Source organism: Equus asinus, chromosome 17 (assembly GCF_041296235.1).
Source record: "Equus asinus isolate D_3611 breed Donkey chromosome 17, EquAss-T2T_v2, whole genome shotgun sequence".
NCBI classification, from domain to species: domain Eukaryota; kingdom Metazoa; phylum Chordata; class Mammalia; order Perissodactyla; family Equidae; genus Equus; species Equus asinus.
The window spans coordinates 44,332,508-44,351,297 of record NC_091806.1 but is presented as its reverse complement, the minus strand read 5'-3'; the positions used below and the strand labels follow the sequence as shown (position 1 = coordinate 44,351,297).

At 51.5% G+C, this 18,790-nt stretch overlaps 1 protein-coding gene across 4 annotated transcripts; it reads right to left on the bottom strand.

Annotated features, from left to right (window-relative positions):
* Positions 1 to 835: 835 nt before the first annotated feature.
* On the bottom strand, positions 836 to 18,189 carry BBS1 (Bardet-Biedl syndrome 1). Of its 4 annotated transcripts, XM_070488227.1 has the most exons (18): positions 18,101 to 18,118; positions 17,704 to 17,777; positions 17,555 to 17,589; positions 15,517 to 15,644; positions 14,602 to 14,874; positions 14,440 to 14,486; positions 14,259 to 14,297; positions 14,065 to 14,137; positions 12,311 to 12,442; positions 11,463 to 11,569; positions 9,717 to 9,837; positions 9,394 to 9,552; positions 8,185 to 8,254; positions 7,560 to 7,718; positions 4,940 to 5,073; positions 3,942 to 4,076; positions 3,169 to 3,255; positions 836 to 2,926 (listed from the first exon to the last, which is right to left on the bottom strand). In XM_070488227.1, the coding sequence occupies exons 4-18, from the start codon at positions 15,526 to 15,528 to the stop codon at positions 2,840 to 2,842; spliced, it is 1,635 nt and encodes a 544-aa protein (XP_070344328.1). In that variant the 5' UTR covers positions 15,529 to 15,644; positions 17,555 to 17,589; positions 17,704 to 17,777; positions 18,101 to 18,118; the 3' UTR covers positions 836 to 2,839. The 4 variants fall into 4 exon arrangements, with proteins under 4 accessions (XP_070344328.1, XP_014700246.2, XP_014700245.2 ...); XM_014844760.3 differs by lacking the exon at positions 15,517 to 15,644 and having other exon boundaries at positions 18,101 to 18,189; XM_014844759.3 differs by lacking the exon at positions 15,517 to 15,644 and having other exon boundaries at positions 17,704 to 17,780; positions 18,101 to 18,180.
* Positions 18,190 to 18,790: the final 601 nt, after the last annotated feature.

Here is an 18,790-nt window from a genome sequence, read left to right as displayed (position 1 = left end):
CCAAGTGAGGAGGAGAAGAAGTGTGAAAGAGGAAGACATGGGGCTCAGGAGTCAGGGCATCCAGCCAGGGACAGGGCAAAGGGAAGCCCCAGAAGTGCCCTGCAGCCGTTCTAGAGAGCAGACAGGCCTCACTGAAGCAGGGGGTGCAGGGAAGTGAACTGTCTAGAAAAAAGAACTGTCAGACCGGGTTGGGGAAGAATTACCAATTGGTCTATCTAGAAAACTAAGCAAATGGAAAAACAGGGCAATTATTAACTCCGTGAAAAAGTACAAAAAAAGGTAATTTAATTATAGCCCAATTCTTGGCTCTGCAGTGAGTAACTTTTCCACAGTAATATAAATAGTAATCCAAACAGTGAGCATCTATTTACCTAAGCATTGGGGGGGAAAGAGGGGGCTGGGTGCTGTCACAAGAGAGCAGGGGCCTCTCTATTACACCAGGGAGCCAACAGATGTGTCTAAGACTGGTAAATCAGGCAAGAGTAGTACAAGCATATTTTAAAAAGAAACAGCTACAAGAACTGAAACTGACTGTAGCAGGGGAGCAGGACTGGGGAATGGGGAGAGGCTTGGCCTTGTTATAAACTAATGCCATAGTACTAAGCAGGTGCATGTTTTTAGATAGATGCTTTGGAAAAAAAGACACCAACTCTCCTCATCCTTAATGTACACAATTTCCTGGAGCTCTGACTAGTGAGGGCACTGGGTGCCAGGCGCTGTTCCTTGTACTGCTGTGCTGCTCTATGTACATTTGTCCACATTGGTGCAGTTCATACGTTCTTTACTAACAGGTCCATAGTACCACATCATATAAACTCACGTTCGGTGCTGGGCCTACGAACAGTTTCTCCACTTTTATTATCATGAATAGCTATGAACAGAGCCCACATCAGACTTTTTTGTTCGGAGTTCACACAGTTCATCACTTGACTGGGGTGAAAGGGAAAGTAAGGTCATCTGGCCCAACACACAACCCTGCAAAGTGGTAGGCCAGCCCCAGTGACACCGCTCGCTCCAGTCACGAGGGACTCATCAGCTCCTAGGGCAGGCCCTCTCATCTCTGATGCGCTCTCTGAGAAAGCTCTTCAGTTTAAGTTGAAATCTCTCTGACTGACAGCCATACTTCCTCTACCCATCTTTCCATCTCCAGGCTAAACCTCCTGCTTGTTCCAACTGTGCCTCAGCTGGCTTGATCTAGAAACCCTTCACCACCCTGACCCCGTTGGTCTATGTCTGCAAGTGGCTGGACTCTGTAGAGAGGAGGAGCCTAGGAGGGGGATGGGCTCCTTCTTTGGTCCAGGCTCCATGCTTCTCTTAACCTGGCCCCAGAATGCATTCCTTGGGATGGATAGAGGGTTGGCTGTGGGGGGTGTCACCCCACTCCCTCACTGTGTCTTGGGCACAGAGGCTGTTGCCTGGCAGTGGCAGTCAGCTTGAGGCCCTTGGTCTCAAGGGCAAAAGCTCTGCAGTTACTCCTGTCAAGTATCCCCTTTCGGAGTTGACTCCTCGTTTCTTCTAGAGGGGCTGCCAAGCTCATAGGATGGTAAGAGCTGAATCTGGTCAATCCTCCTCACATGGGGAAACTGAAGCCCAGAAAGATCTGGTTACTTCCCACAAGCCTCAGCCGTCTGCCAGACGCTAGGCTGCACCTGGTCAGAGGGGGGAAGATATACATCCTCAGGCAGCAGGGTTCCTGGTTCACAAGTGGCTCAGAGCGGCCCTGGTAGCAGCAGCCCAACAGAGGGCTCTGAGGTGGGCCAGGCATACTGGCCGGGGGCCCCCAGAGGCACCAAGGGCAGGGACTGTGGGTCTCTGGCCCTTGTGGTCTAAACATGTGCCTTTGGTCAGTCTTCAGACTCACTCACTGCCTCTGGTCCACGCCTTTCCAGCTAACTGTCTCACACTGTGGCTCACGCTGCCTGGTGAACTTTCCACTCGCATGACTGATCTGGGCTCCAGGGTGCAGAAGAGCATCTTGACTGGCAGTTCTGGGCTTCTGCCTCCTGTGCCAGCTCCCCCAAAACACCCCACCTACGTGCCTGGACCCCACCTGTGGTCTGTCTAGCTTAGCCTTCTTCTCCTGGGATGCTCTTTCTGGGCAGGAGCATCCAAGTCAGGAGGCTGGTGGGGGCGGGGCCACTAGCTCCCTGCACCCTATGCCCTCGCGTATCAGCTCCTCCTTGGTAATCTTAAGGAGCATCATAGGCCTGAGACCTTGGCTGAGACCAAGATTTCAGAAAAGCCCCCTGAGAGGAGGCAGCTATTCCCTGGGCCCCTTGCTCAGCTCCTGAGGGGAGATCAGAGCGTGCGTTTTACCTGCAAGCTGAGCTGGCAGCAGCCAAGTCTGTGGAACCCCAGGGAGCAACAGGGGGCTCAGTCTCACCCAAGAAAAGCTTCTGAGTGTCCCAGGCCAGGCCCCAGCCAATTCTGGCCAAGGCCTGCAGAGGCAGGTGAGCGATGTGCCTGAGGGAGGTGGCAAAGGAGAAGGCTGGGCCTGTGCCCCTCGTCTCGCCTTGACCACTTCGGGGCTCCTCTGGACCTGGCTGTGGTTTTTGGAGAAGAGTGGGGAGGATGGAGGCGCAGCAGGGGCCCTGGGGGCCAGTGCCTGGGTCTTCCTGAGGAGGGGAGGAGCTCAACCTCCCGGCTACTCAGGACCTGCAGCGATAGGTCACCCAGTGGTTGGGGTGGTGAGAAAGGGGGTGCTTGGGAGAGAAGGAAGCTGTCGCCCCAGCACGCTGCCATGTAGAGTGGGCCTGGGGCCACTGACTGCCCAGCTCAGAGGAAGGGGCAGGATCTTCCAGGGCCTGACTGCGCAGGGGCTCTACCACCGGCCCAGGGCTCAGGCTGCTGCCAGCCCCTCACTCACGGGCATGTTGATATGGGCACTCAGCAGGGGTGCGCTCTGGCCTTCTCGAAGCACCAGCACCTAAGGAGGAGGTGCCTGTGGCATTAGGGGGCATGTCCCCTTCCCCCTGCTCCCTGCAAAGGCCAAGCCTGGCCTAATCGGCACTGGCCCTAGTGACAGGCCACCAGGGCTGTGTCAAAGGGGACAGGGAGGCTGGGAGGCCTCCACTGTGTGGATACCCACCCCAACCTGGCAGCCACCTGGGGGCCCTGTCCACACTCAGTCTCATTGTCCTTCCCAAGAAGTACCAAAGGGTGACCTACCTTGATGATGTCTGAGATGCCCTTGTCACTGAGACTCTCCACAAAGGTCTCCAGGGGATAGTTGAGCCCTGGCACCAGCAAGGGGACCTAAGTTTGGGGACAAAGAGGTAAGGAAATCAGCCCTCATGCCCAGAAAGTGTTTGGCAGATTGCAAAGCACTCTCACACCTGCTGTCGCAGCTGAATTTCAGCATGCCCTAACCCTAAGCCTAAGCCTAACGCTTGCAGGGGGCCAGAGATGACCAGCCTGTCAAGGAGGACATGGGCTCAGTTGGGGGGTGAATGCCTGAAGGCCACATGTGTGTCCATGATTAAACCTAGACCTCTTGACCCCCAACCAAGTCCAGGGCTATTTCTTTCACATCTCAGAGTCTTTCTCATTTCTGGTCCCCTCAACTTAGGGTCAGATCTGGACCTGGTGGAACCCAGCCCTTCACTCCTTGAGGCAGAGAGAGGCTCCCATTCCTGCTGCAGGAGTGGCTGTGAAGCAGGGTGGGCTCTGGGACCCCGAGCATCAACAGGCTTCTGAGAGAGGCACAGGTGGGATCCAGAACCTTCTATGTGGCTCCCTGAGACCTCTCACAGGCTGGGAGAAAAGGAGCTGAGACAGGTCTTGGGTGCTCTCCCCTGAGGCCCCTGAGACACCCTAGCCTGGTCTGTGGCTGCAGCCACCTGCCAGCACCCTCACCTCCGACCCGGTGGGGGCTCTGTGGGCATCTAACCAGGCCCGCCCCACCCTTCCTCACTCCACGTCTCAGCGAGGGGGTCCAGTACCTTGAAGAAGGCCCGGGGCAGGGCATAGAGCACCTCGTTATACAGGAAGCAGACCAGCAGCCCCAGGATGGGTCGGGCTGTCGAGGTGTTCTGCAGGTGAAGTGTGAGCTTAAAGGTGGGGCCCAGGCCCTGAACCTGTGGAGAGGTGGGGTGGGTGGAAAAAGCCCTCAGGACCTGGTGATCTTGGGTGCTGAACACGATGTGCCCTGGCCCTGCCTGCCGGCTTCCTCATCAGTGTCCTTGAGTCACCCTCCAACTGCTCAAACACATTGTCCGTCTGCCCCTCAAAAGGCACAGAAGCCCAGAAGGTTGGCTCCAGTGTGTACAGGGATCAGCAGAGGCCCAGAGATGGGAAGAGAGGGGGAGGGGCTTGATGGAGGCCACTCAGCAAGTTGGTCGGAGGCAGAGCTGGCCTGGGGAGGCAGAGCTGGCCTGGGGACGCAGGCCCTAACTCCCACCTATGTCTTCAGCACTGTCCCCGCCCACTCTTTCCAGGGCCTGGCCGACCTCCCACTCTTATCACTTGTGTCTGAGTGTGTGGGCTCCTCCTCCTTGTACTTGTGCAAGTCTCAGGATGGCTCCTTCCCTGTACTGGGTGCTCCTGACACCTTGGGCTGCCTGCAGCTACTGAAACGAGCAGCTTTCTTCCCTGTACCAGAGCCGCAAGAGTCCTTCCAGGCTCCTGGGAAGAAACGTCCCAAGGTGACTACTTGTGTGCCTGGGGGCTTGTCTGAGGCACAGCCCCGAACAAGGGAGCTGCAGAGGGTGCCCCACTCTGTTGCCAGCCGAGGGGAGAGGCAGCACAGGAGAGAGAAGGTGAGACTGCTCTCGCAAAGGAGGACAGGAGACTTAGTCCCTGGGCCTTGGGAAGGTGAGAAGGAGGCATGGGGCCTAGCTGGCTTGGAACTGGCTCTGGGGCTGAGGGGTTCTCACTCACCCCTGACTTCTGCCTCTCTGGCCCTGAGGTGGCCTGACTCCCCTGACACCTAGGTGCTCACCACAGCGTGCAGCTTGAGTGGCTCCCGGGCTGTCGCAGAGACGGGGTTCAGGCTGGACTCGAGGGCCCGCACGTAGGCGCGGGCGGCCCGGAGGCGCAGCAGGTAGAGGTCGGTCTGGAAGGTCCGGTGCATGGCTGAGGAGGGGCACAAAGGGCTGATGCTGAAGGTGGCGAGGGGAGGGGGGGATGTGGGGGGTGTACTCCTGCTCAGGCTGCCGTGGGGGCGTCCCAGAGGAAGGCACAGCGGGCAGGGTCTGCAGAGCCTGGGCCCGTGAGGACTGAGCTCTAGCAGCCCAGCCTTCTGGTGACACTGGATGCCGTGGACCACTCCCTGCTTCCTCCTTCCTGGTTCTCCTGCCACCTCTCTGCCCACACAATCTGTCTCCTTCACTGGCTCCTTCTACTCTGCCTTAAGGACAGGCGTCCCCTTGAGTCTTGTCCCTGGTCCTCTTCTCATCCTCCGTCTTCCTCCTCTGGACAACCTATGTCCTGCCCCAGCTGTGACCACCCTCAGAGAGGAACAACCTTGAGCTCCTGCGGGCAGGGACTCGTCACTGACGAGGCCTCAATGCCCAGCTCAGGGCCTAGCCCGTGTCCACACTCCATACTGTGCATCGCATCTCCAGTAGCTCGGCGCCTGGGCCTGCCTCTTGCTTCTAACTGTCTACTGGTCACCTCCACCTGGACGTCCCATCAACCCCTCAGATTCAACACTGCGGAAACCCACCTCACCTCCCTACCTCCATCCTCGCATCCCCTTCGTCAAGTCACCTAGGCTCACCCCGCACATCTAATCATGTGACTCTTCTTTAAAGCCATCTCCAGAGGCCACTCCCTCCCCTCCATTCCCGCTGCCACTCCTTTCCAGACTCAGCACCTGGGTCTGCCAGTCTGTCCTTGCCCTGTTATTTGTGTGAGGTGCCTCTTGCCATTCAGAAGGTTTTCATCTTTATGCTGTCCCATCTATTAATCCTTCCTTTTCCTCTAGTCCTTTTACAGTTTGTTTTTAATTTACCTGGAATTAATTTTTGTGTTTGGTATGAGGTAGAGTTCTAACCTTTTTTTTCTAGAAGCAAGTTGTCCTAATTACATTTTTTGGACAGTCTCTCCTTTCCCCACTAATTTGAAAGGGCATCTTTAACATACACTGACTTTCCACATAAAAGGGTCTGTTTCTGGACTTCCTGAACGGGCCGCTGATCTGCATCAATTCCCGGAGCGATCCCACAGCTAATTCCCACGGCTTCACAGTGCATCCTGCTATCTGACAGGCTAAGTCCCCTCATTCTGATTTCCCCCAGATTTCTTAGCTTTACTCTTAGAATCATCTGGTCAAGTTCTCAAAATGAACCCCACTGAGATCTTCACTGCAATTTTGCTAGGCTTCTGGATTCATTTTAGCAGCTGTTAACCAACGGCTTTACAACTGCTTTAGGTCTTGCTACCCTGAGGCCTGGTAAGTCTCATAATTTAAATATTCAGCTGTTCTTTTATGTTCTTGCGAGCAGTTTTATAATTTTCTTTACTAGACTTTGTACATTTTCGTGCTCAGTTTATTTCTAGGGATTTCCTTGCTATCGTGAATGGACGCTTTCCATTATATTTTCTAACAGGTTACTTTTGTAATATACAAAAGCTGTTGATTTTTGCATAGTTTACATTTGGTCATCTTAGATAACTTCCTACTTATTTCTCTAATATATCAATTGCTTCTCTTGGATTCTCTAGGCTACAATAGGCTGCTAGCTATTTACTTTATCCTCTAATTTATCCTTTAAACAGCAAGCAAGGTCCCCTTTTAAACAGAGCTGGTTGAATTACTGTATTTTTCTGCTGAACATCTTTCCTGGTTCCCCACTACCGAGAATAACCCTAAACTTCTTAGCTTTGCATTCCAGGCCCTTTCGGAACTCGCTCTCACCTCCCTTCTGGCTGCTCGGCCTTCCTGCACTGCCCCCGCAGCTACATGGCAGATGCTGCCTGAATCCAGGAGGGCCCTGTGCCCCCACGCACCTCTGCCTGAATGGCCCTTCCCTACTCCTCTCTGGCTGGTAGCCTTGTGATCATCTTTTGGGGTGAAGGCCAACGTCACCTGTCTCTGAAGCCTTTCCCTGTCTCCCAGGTAAACTTACTCTCTCCTGTGTGCCTCAAGAGCCCTTTGCAGAGACCTCTTCTATGCCTGTCATGCAACATGAGGTCAGCAAGGTAGACTGAGCTCCTGAGGTAGGGACTAAGCTAATTCAAGGCATCTGACACAAGGCCTGGCATAATCACAGCTAACGAAGGAATGAAGTAATGAATGAGCAGGAAAAATTGAATAGGAAAAGCAGAATTGGTCAAATTCTACTTCTCTCATGAGAATTCCTGCATCTAGAAGTGGCCACTCCCTCCTCCAAGTTCTAGAGCTCCCCGCTCACCCCCAGCACCTTCCACCTTGAGGCGAGATTATCTGTAGGCAGGCGTACCTTCTACACTGTCCCTGGACTCATCCCAGAGGCACGAGACCCGCCCAGTTCACCCAGGTCTCCACCCGCTGCTCAGGGCACCCAGGGGCATTCACCCAGTTCTTGCTCCTTTGGAGCAGTGGCGGAAGAAGAGGAAGGACCCAGCCTGAGTCTCACCGGTGCCAGCCTCCCGCTCTCGCAGGGTCTGATCGACATAAAGCCGGGTCTTTCGGGGCACGTTGAGTTTCATGGCCTGGGCTGGTGGGGGGCCCACCTCCCCTGCCCCCTCCGCAAACACTGCTGTGCGCTTCAGGATCTTGATAATCAGGCCACCACCTAGGGGAGAGGACAAACAGATCTGTCCTCTCCAGTTCTACCCTACATTCCCGTTCTTTCTCCCCAGTCTGCCTCATATAGGCCCATTTCTGCACGTCTGTCTTCCCGCCGAGTCTCTGAATTTCTGGAAGGAGTGAAGTATGTCTGAATAGTCTCCTGCCATTATTTAATTCATTCATTTAGCAGTTATTTATTGACTACTATGATATTCCTGGCATTGTGGCAGGCGCTGGGGATACTGGGGTGAACTGGAGACACAGCCCAGGGCAGGGCTGGCCCCTGGGTATGATATCAAACTGCCGAGGAGTGTCCTCAGTGGAGGCCCAGCCCCAGATAGGACACGTGTCTGTAGGCCTTGCTTTCTATACCCAGGCCCACCCATGCTTCACACCCACCTCTTCTTCGTTCCCGGGATCTGTCCCCTCTACTCCCAACTCTAAAACCCTCGCCAGGTCTGAGCCCCTACCTCGCGTAGTCACGATGAGGGTGTTATCTTCCCGCCCGTAGCGGCCGAAGCAAAGGCTGGTCACTGCATCCTATGGTGGAAACACCAGAGTTTCGCTGGGAAAATACCTTAGAGAGGAGAGCAAGACTAGGGGTGGGGATAAGATTGGGAGACCCCAGACATGACATAATAGGTGAGATGTGAGGCGAGGCCTGGGGCAATGCTGCCTCTGAAATATCTCCTGTTTTGCTAAATCTCCCCTCCAACCTCATTACCACGGCCACAGTTCCCAACTAAACAGCCCTGGGCTGTTGGGGTCAGCTTCCTAACAGCAGGTCTCCCAGGCTAGTCTTTCTTCCCAGATTGCCCTTCACACTGCTGCCTCTGCTGCCTTTCAAAAACAAATAGGATCATGTCTATTCTCTGCTAAAAACCCTCCAACGGCTTCCATACTCCATGTTGGGACATTTCAGGCCTTCCACATCTCACTCCAACCTGCCTTTCCACCAGTTCTCTCCTCTCCCTTCCCCCAGCCTGCACCCCGCCTGCCCTCCCAGCAGCCTGGGGTCCAAACTGGTTGCTTGCAAATTTTATGCTGTGACACAGGACACTTTAAACACACATAAACACAAAAGTTTCAGGTGTGACGTACTCTAGCTTTCTTCTTTTTTTTTTTTACATTGCTAGTTGTGGCCCACTAAATTGATTTAATGACTCACAACCTACTGTTTGAAAAACTCTGGTCCAAACCCCTCTAACTTTCTGGATTCCTTGACTGAGAACACTCATGCCTCTCAGCCTTTGTTCATGCTGTTTCCAGTCTGGAACCTTCTTCCTCCATTTACCCACTTGGCAAACTGTTTCACGGCCCAGTTGAACTGTCACTTGCTCTGTGAAACAGCTCGAGTTCCATCCCCATTTATCCTTTACCACCACCCTCAGTCACTTGGCGCCCACTGTGCTTTTTCAGTACTTTGCTCTGCTTCGGACTGCCTTGTATTTGAATTTGCTGTCTTTGGCTGGCTGTCACCTTAGATTGTCAGCTCCCTGAAGGCAAGGATTTAGTCATCATTGTTTTATGGCCCCCAGTGCAGTGAGTTGTGCGTATGAGGTGCTCGACAAACATTTGTGAAATGCATCAGAAGTCAAGGGCAGCAGGTGGAGCCAGGTCAGGAGAGACAGCTAAGAAGGCCCAGAGGTGGGAGAGAGGCAGGGGAGTCGCCAGCTCACCGGGGTGCGGATGACGTTGAGCAGGGCCTTGTCGTGGTAAATGCGGACCTCTCCATTGGCCAGCCCAGCCATGACGGCCTGCAGGCCCCGGGAGCGCTGCTCCAGGAGGTTCATGGTCAGGATGGCTGCTGGCATGTGCACTGTCCACAGCCTCTTACCCTGGGAGGGAGCAGCCAAGTGTCTGCAGGGGGCTCAGGGTTTAGAGTGGACAGAGGGGTGGCAGGAGTGGCTGGGAAGGGGACACAAGAAGGGCTCGCCTGCTAAGGGGGACTGGGGAGACATGCATGGACAGGCTGGGGGTGGTGCTTGCCCAGAGGCCACACCTTGTGGGTGAAGCCATGCAGGTTGTCTTGGGTGCTGCCCACCACCAGGACCTTGTGTGCCAGGACAAGCCCCACAGGCTGGGTGCTCAGCTCGATGCAGTACTTGGGGCGCTTGCAGTCTCTGTGGAATAAAGACACACTCTGCAGCCCCAGAGAAACCCTCTCTCCTTCCCTGGGTGACCCTCCTCTTTCTAGGCCCCACACACTATCCTGGAAGGAACCTTGGTCCAAAAGCAAATGACTGTGGCATTATTTCCACCTCTAGCACTTAGCAGCTGCAGGACCTTGGATGACATCAAGCGTGCTTCCCTTCCCGTGTCCCTCCTGCCTTTACTAGGGACTTGTACGATAACCTGGCACTTAGCAGGGCACAGTGAGTGCACCTTAGACTAGACCAAGAGCTAGTGGACTGAGGGAGTTTAGTGAGTTATCAGAAAAGCACGAGGAGCGTGCTCTGTGAAACGCACTGTTTTCAATTGCCCGCCCTCCAAATCTTAGCTTCCCTTATCCAGAAGGCAGGGGTAATTCCTGCCCACCGACCACGGGCTATGGCCCACCTTTCTTCATTACCAAGCCTGGGCCAACATCACATCCCATCTGATGACTCATCTGAGAGCCTCCCACTGGTCTCTGGGCCTCCTTCCAATCTACCCTCCACTCAGCAGAGTAATCTTTTAAAATGTAAATGAATCATGTCATTCTTCTGATTAAAACCCCATAATAGTTTTCCACTGCACTTCAGACAAAATCCAAAATCTTTACCATGTCCTACTAGGTCCTTCTGGAGCCAACCCTGGTCTCCACATCATCTCTCCACCCTCCTCCTTGCCCACCAAGCTCGGGTAGCACATGCCAATGTCTTTTCCACTTGAGTTTACTTAAGTCCTCTCTGCCTACAACACTCTTTCTTTGTTGTTTTTTGTTTTATTGTTTTTTTTGGTGAGGAAGATTGGCCCTGAGCTAACATCTGTGCCAATCTTCCTCTACTTTGTATGTGGGTTGCTGCCACAGCATGGCTGATGAGTGGTGTAGGTCTGTGCCTGGGATCCAAATCTGCAAACCTGGGCCGCTGAAGTAGAGTGTACAAACTTAACCACTACACCACAGGGCCAGCCCCTCTCCACTGTTTTAACAACTGCCTCCTTCTTAACCTTCAAGTTATCTCAACAGACAGGCACTCACTGATCACCCTCACCCCATTATTTTTTCCCATTAAGCCTGTATTTTTCTTCCACAGCATGCATCCGATTTGCAACACTGTTTTGGTTTATTGATTTTAATATCTGTCTTCCTATGAGAGCAGGGACTATGTTTATTTTGTTCATCAATATATCCCTAATACCTTATACAATGCTTAACACACAGTAGGTGCTTAAAAATATTTCTTGAATTAAAAAATGAACGTTGTAAGGAACATCAAACTAATGCATTAGGAAGTATCACACACTTATAAAGCAATATAATAAATATGAGAGACTATTTTTATTTCTTCCAATTTCTGATTGCATTGCTCCTGTGTCACGGCACCCAACCCGGTCTCTCACTTTGCCAGCCCTCATCGCCCAAGCCTCCAGACGTCCCCCTGTGCTGGTGGGCGCAGCCCCCTATAAGAAGTTCTCAGCTCTTTCCAATCCCAAATTCCATGCCCAAAGCCCCCTGCTCATCTTGCAAGCCCCCGAAACCACCAGGGTTTTGAGATGCTCCTTCTGGCCCCACGGACGGCCCCAGAGACACGGATGTGGCTACCTTCTGAGGATATAGATGTTCCCGTTGCGGCAGGCAGCGGCAAGGCGGAACGCTACATCGAACTGGCCAGAAACCTCCAGGAAGACGGGGACGCCGGGGAGGCTCATCTGCAAAGAAGAGGCTCAAACACCCCGCTTTCCCTGGAGCCCCAGCCCTTCCCTGCCCTGAAGCAGCTCCTCTGAGCTTGCTCCTTGTCTGAAGTCCCAATCTTCTCACTCACCCTGCTGGTCAGTTTAAACTTGTACAGTTTTTCTGGAGGGAAACTTGGCAACATGTAGCAAAAGCCTTTAAATCTACACCCTTTGACTAAACCATACCACTTCTAGGAACACATCCTGAGGTAGTATTTAGATAAGCATGCAAAGACGTTTGGGCAAGGAAGCCTATTGCAGTGGTGTTAATAATAGTGAAAAACCAAAAACAACTTAGACCTACAATAGGTGACAGGGTAAACAAATTACGGTACATCCAGATGATGAATATTGTGTGGCCTTTGAAAAGGCTGGTGTGGTTTTGTATAGATACAGAAAGACATTAATGAGCCACTGCTATGTGAAAAGAGCAGGTTACGCAATCCTGTACCACGAAGCTGTTTTTATGAAAAAAAAATTTTTAAGTTATATATTTGTGTTTAAATATGAAAATGCCTGGAAAGACATATGCCAAAACTTTAATAGTAGATATCTGTGGATAGTGAGATTTTTGGATATCTTTTTCTTTATGCTTATCTACATTTTATAATTTTTCTACAATGAATGTGTATGAACAAGAACTAACTGGAGGCAGGAAGGGGGCGGGGGCGATGCAGCCTGGGCCTCAGTGTGCCCAGAGCCAGGTCCCACACTGACCTTGGCCAAGATGGTGAAGGCCTCCGGGTCCAGCACCAGGAGCTCCTTGTTCTCGGTGCCCAGCACCAGGCAGGACATGGCGTCCTCGTCAGCCATGTTCTTCTTTAAGGTGGTCATGGTGGTGATGACTGCCTGCAGAAGGACTCCAGGGTCACCCAGGGGATCGCCACACTCCACCCCAGACATTCCCAGGATGCCACAGGAGGGAACAAAGAGGGCAAAGGAGGAAGAGCATCAGAGATGGGACAGAAGATTTGTATACAAAGATCTTTAGTGCAACAAAGCTGCCTTTCTAACAAAAGAGGATTGTCTAAGTTAATTACAAATCATCCATATGATCAAAAACCATGCAGCTACTAAAAAAAAAAAATCACATTTTAAAAAAAGATTCAGTGACAGGAAGAATGCTTCTAATGTATCAAGAGAAAAAAAATAGGGAAAAGGTGATGTTAGTGTAATCCTAGCTTAAAAATGCTATGAATAGGAAAACAGGCTGGAGGGCTAAACCCTTAAATCCAAACATTGCTTGTCTGGGGACAATGAAATCATAGGCGATGTTTAAGTTCTTCATTGCGCTTTTCTATAATTCCTATGGTTTCTTTGTAACTGTGACTGGAGAGAAAACAAAGGAGAAGGGGATGACCCCCTTTTCAGGAATTTCTCCTATGGAAATAATTTGGTAGGACCAAAATCTTTCTCTGGATAAAGCTGCTCATTATGTGATTATCCTCAAGATTAAAAAAAAAGGAAGCATTCTCAATGTCTGGTGGAAGAGGGAAGGTCACAGAAACGTGCACGTTAGCAGTTCCCAATCATGTAACCACGACACATACTCAGAAAGACTGCCCCTTCCGCGAAACTGCATCTCTGGAGCAATAATCAATTCATTTCCTGATTCTAAAAGTACTCAAGGACGTTGACGACTGTGGACCCGAACTGCTAATCGGCAGGAGAGAACGATCCTCCTCACAGGACTGGTCTGGGCCTGGCCAAAGCCGAGGCATGTGTTGGTCAATGCGTTAGGCTCAAGTGGCCTCTGCAGGAAGTGGACGGTCCCCATGAGGCTTTCTAAATGCAGAGAACAGCTCAGGGAGCCTGTCCCTGGACTGAGGGTCAGCCCCTAGGTCAGGAACCACTAGAGCTCCTCAGTGAATAAACTCATCAATCACGTCATTAAAATGATAACTAAGAAAAATATCAAGTGAATAGAAGGGAAATGTTTCCTGTCTAATGACCGGCATGTGAATAGTGACATCAACTATGAATGAAATCATGAATGATCAATGAAATAATCAAGGGGCCACTAAAAATGGCATTCTTAAAGACTATTTAATGCTCAAGATATAATGTTATGCACCCAAGGGAAGCAGGATGGAAAGCATATTTATGAAGGAAATGTGCCAAAATGGTGAGAACGAGGACCTCTAGGTAGTGAGCTTGTAGTCATTTATATTTCTCCTTTATACTTCTCTTTATTTTCCCAATTTTCTCTAATGAAAGTCTATTACCTCAAGACAATAAAAGTTATGTAAAGTGATATATGCATATATCCGTTCAAAGCTGCCGCTGTTAACTGGAAGGGAAGAAGGCCCGCAGCTTTGGGACCACGTCCGTGTATGTGGCATGGGCTGGAAGGGAAACTGCAAAATCAGACTAGTCGGGTTTGGTTATAGACTCGACCACTCCTGTTACACGGGTCTTTTAAAACAACTGTCCATATTTTTATTGGGAAATAAGCAGGGAAGGGGCATTACCTGCCGCTTGATGGGTTTGGACTTGTGCTGGTTCACAAATGCCTCCATTTCGCTCAGCTCCAGCTGCAGAAACCTGGATACAGAGAGAACTGGCCTCTGCATGCCCTGGGCCTGGCTGCCCTCCACAGGCCACTCCACAGCCACTCCCTTCCCCCTGGAGCTTCTGGAGCCCTGGCCCTCCGGAGGGTCCTTACCTGAGGGACTGTACAGACAAAGGCACCTCTGCCTTCTCCCTGCAACGAGAGGGACCATCACAGCAGTTTTAGTTGAGGAACAGGGCCCTGGGGGTCAGACCGAGAGCTCCGGGATGAAGGGGACGTGGTGGGGGAGTGAGGGAAGGGTGGGAGGCGTATGAAGGGGAAGGTGGGCTCTCACCGGATACCCTCCAGCATCTCCTTCAGGGTCAAGTGGTCGATCTGGTCCTGTGACAGCATGAGAAGAAGGTAGAGCCTGTGAGTTCCCGAGCCAGGCAGGGAATGAGGGCCACCCAGTGGCTGCCATCTTTGCCTTCTTGTTCTCACCCCCCACATCACTTACCTCCTTGGCCTGGTTCCAAAGGTCTTGCTCCAGGGGGTTTGGAGGCAACTGGGGCAGGCTGAACTTGAAGTAGGGCCTGAGATTCTTATATACATAGACACAAGGGCCTGAAGCGAGGGCCAGAGCTGGGGTCCGCGGCTCATGCTGTCCCATGAGGAAGGCGGCGGCGGCGGCCGGCAGGGCAGGTAGCGCGCTTTCAGCCAGCACTGTGGGTCCTTTAAGCACCTTCAGGCAGGGCTGCCGCCCACTGGGGCCGAGGTCCCCCACCGCCAGCTGTAGAGAGAGGCTGCCTTACTCCAGGCTCAGAGTCTAAAGACCCCCCACTGACCCTCTCCTTGGGCTTGGCCTTTTTGCTGGTGCACATTCATTCGTCCCCACACCAGTGTACACAGGGAGGGGGGCAAAGGCTTTACAGTTAAATCTTACAAGCTGTGTGACCTTGGGAAAGTTGATTAAACTTCCTGAGCTCCAATATTCCCACCTGCAAAATGGGTATATCTAGCTTATCACACTTGTAGTGAAAAACCAAATGTCAGAATAAATTACAGAATCTGGTGAGTTCTCGTGAGGAGGAGGTGGCAGCTGATGTTTTCATGATTCATTCGGTAAACATTTCTTCAGGGACTGCTCTGTGCCAGGCACTGTTCTAGACACTGGGACAGTGGCTGAGGTCAGTAAGGGGCTGGAAACTCCTATCTGAGGCTTCTGAGGCCTGGCTTGCAAGTGGGAACAGAGCCAAAGAAGCAGACCCAAGCCTGCAGAGCAGCACGTGCCCTGAGGACCCACAGAGGAGAACCAAGCTCCTCAGTCTCTGTTTTCCACTCTCGAAGCTGCTGCAGCTGCCATGCAAGCCCATTCTCCTGAGGGAGGCCTTCAAGGCCCCTCTGATCTAGTTCCCAACTTGCTTTCCACCACCTTCTCATCCATGCTGCTCCAGCCAGAATGGGGGCTGCCACAGAGTGTCCGGATTCTGTGCCCGTACAAGGTGCCAGGAGCCCCACCAGGAACAACCGCATCCTTTCATTTAATCCTCTCTCAACAACCTATGAGGTAGGTACCATTATTAGCCCCATTTCACAAATGAGGAAGCTGTGCCGTAGAGACGTTAGGTAAAAGTCACATAGCTAGTAAACGGTGGAGCTGGGACTGGAACCTAGGTCTGTCGAAATCCAGAGCACGTGGTCTTAACTACCATTTTATATTGACCTCGACTTTCTAACTCCAAATTTACTCTTTCCAAATATGCTATGAACTTCCAAACCTCTGTGCCTCCACTTGTGCTGTTCCCTCTGCCTGGAATGCCTTCCCCCTCCCCTCCTCTCTTCTGTGCCTTCTTTTTTTTTTTTTTTTTTTTTTTTAAAGATTTTATTTTTTCCTTTTTCTCCCCAAAGCCCCCCGGTACATAGTTGTGTATTCTTCGTTGTGGGTTCTTCTAGTTGTGGCATGTGGGACGCTGCCTCAGCGTGGTTTGATGAGCAGTGCCATGTCCGCGCCCAGGATTCGAACCGACGAAACACTGGGCCGCCTGCAGCGGAGCACGCGAACTTAACCACTCGGCCACGGGGCCAGCCCCTCTTCTGTGCCTTCTTGATACACTTCATTCATCCTTCAACACCCAGTTCATGTTACTGCCTCCTGGTGCCTCCAGACAGATTTCACCATTCTCTCACTGCTGCTCCCATAACACTTTCTATATATTCAATTTTAACATCTACTCATTCACCCCACAAGTATTTATTGAGTACCTAATGTGTGCCAGGCACTGGGCTAAATGCTGGAACCAAGGGTAAACTAGCCATTAAACACATTACTACATGAAAGAATTTAACATTTCCCAATAGTTATTGGTCTGTGATTTCTACACCCTTCGATACTGTAAATGCAGCACCCAGCACACTCAGTGTTCAGTCAATATCACGGATGAATTAAGAACTGTGTCTGTTATCTCCTCCTGTGTACTGATTCGTTTCTGAGTTTAGTGTCTGCACAACACCTGACACACGTCAGTAGTCAGCAGAGGCCCAGTGAATGCTTGCCGACTTGCTGAACGCTTTAAGGATAGGAATTTGGAGGTGAAACCCAGTGAGCCCCACTGCACTCTCGGTGTAGGGTACGATTGCAGGGCTAGCTTCTAGCTGAGCACGCAATACACCCTTTGTGGGTTCACTGCCCCCGGTGAGGGCAGAGCCACAATGGAACATACGACGTAGAATCTGACAGACCCAGGTCTGCCACTTAAAAACTCAGTAACCTTAACCTCTCTGAATCTATTTTCCCATTAACAAAACGGGAATAAATCATATCTATGTACGTCAAAGTGCCTGGAAGAGAGTCTAGTCCAGAAACGGATATTCAATTCATGTTAACTTCATTTCTTTAGCACAATATGTTTCTCAACCTTCCATATGCCTTTAAAACTTTTATTTATTTAATTTTATTTATCTTTATATTTAAAATTAAGTTTAAAATTTACTTTTTAGTATGGAAAACTTCCAGTCATATACAAGAGAGATTCATATAATGAACCTCCGCATACCCATCATCCAGCTTCAATAATTATCAGCTCATGGCTAATCTTAAAATCCACACCCTTTTGATAAACATAAAACTCCCACTTCTCTCCCTGCTTTCTCTCCAGATTCCAACGCTCCGCCTCCAACCAAGGGATGTGCCCATCCAGCAAAGAATTATGTCAAATTAACTAAATTAAGAGGCTTTTTCTTAGTAGAATCTCCACCAGCATTTGGTTCTGCGTTACTTTCTGCAGTCTGTATTAAGGAATCAATAGGTTTTCTTCACCTTCCACATAAAAATAAAATTTAACACTAAATGTACTTTTTCACAGTACACACGAACTCCAGATTATGCTAAGCCTCTCTGGAGTCATTGGGAAATCTCACTTCGAGTATTTTCCTGCCCCCTAATTCTCTCTCTGCTGGGGTGATATGCTTACCTTGTATTCCCCGTCCCCATGCAAATCTGCCAGCACTGGAAAACACAAAAGGGCCATAAGCCAGGGTCTCAGAATCCTAGAGGCTTCCCTACCATTATCTGACTCCTCCATCCCCCCAGAACCCGGGGCTCCCGGTCCCAAAGACTCACCCAGGCATGCGGAAAAGGTGTGGATGTTGGCCATGGGGTCGTAGTGCGCGTCGAGCCATTTCGAACTGGCCTCACTGCTGGGAGAGGCGGGAAGGAGTTGGAGAGTGAGGCGCAAGGCGGGGAGCTGGTCTCCGAGAGTGAGGGAGTGGGGAGCTCTGAACAGAGCGTCTGCGTCCAAGTCCAGGGTGCCCCACTGGCGCCCTGACTGACGCTGAGTCTCACTCTCACACTCAGACACGCACACGCACACACACACTCCTTGGGCCTCAGTTTCCCTATTTGATTTCTAAGAGCTCTTCAAGGACTGCCAGGAGAACCACAGGAGTCCAGATCCCAGGGTCCAGGGCACCCCCTTTACATCTGTACGAAAGGAGGCCTTGAGGACCCCGTCCTTCACCTCTCAGCTCGGCCGCCCTCGGAATCCGACGAAGACGCAGCAGCCATCTTCGCGGCCGTCGCCCTGGCAACCGGCCCCGCCCCCGCCGCCGTGCAACGCCCAATTGCGCCCGGGCTCCCGGAAGCGCGCGTACAAAGATTCCGGGCGAGCAGCTTTCTGGCCCGGGCCTAAGAGGCGCTGCGCGGGATGCGCGGTCTTTGCTGGGCTTCCGCCTGCTGAGGCGCCGTCCCTCATCCCAGCTCATTTGCTTTATCTTTGCTCCTTCCCAGCCAGAGCTTCTGGATACTGCAAACCTCGAGGCCTGGAAAGGGGCCCTTCTAGTGTTTAACAGCAGCAAAACTAACTCCTCTTCTCTTCCATCTTCACAGTTAATGGGGTCGTAAAAGGGCCCTGTCCTTTCTTCCCGCCTTACTGTAGGGGTCCGGGCTTAGAGGCATAAAACACAAGTCTTAAGAGATTAAATCCTAGGATTCTGACAAAGTGGAGGGTTTCCAGTTTTTAGGCTCCCGGAATATTTTAAAATACAAGAAATACCACAAAGGAGGATTGCAAAAATTGTGTCGTGTTCATCTCTGTGACTGTGTATCTTCATTTAGAGGAGATGTCAAAATCACCGCCCCTTGTTGTGGATGAGAGCCTAAAAATGACCCTCCTGTCCCCTCCCCGGGCCTTGATCCCACCACCCTGCCG

Bases quoted from the DNA above. Each gene is read 5' to 3' on its own strand.
- BBS1 (XM_014844759.3), bottom strand. From the start codon at position 18,147: ATGGCTGCTGCGTCTTCGTCGGATTCCGAGGGCGGCCGAGCTGAGAG. The intron at 3,256-3,941 runs GTACTGGACCCC...CCCCAAACTTAG, and splicing joins TGCCCCGGGCCTTCTTCAAG to GTCCCCTTGCTGGTGCCAGG. The intron at 2,927-3,168 runs GTAGGTCACCCT...CCTCCTCCTTAG, and splicing joins GCATCTCAGACATCATCAAG to GTGCTGGTGCTTCGAGAAGG.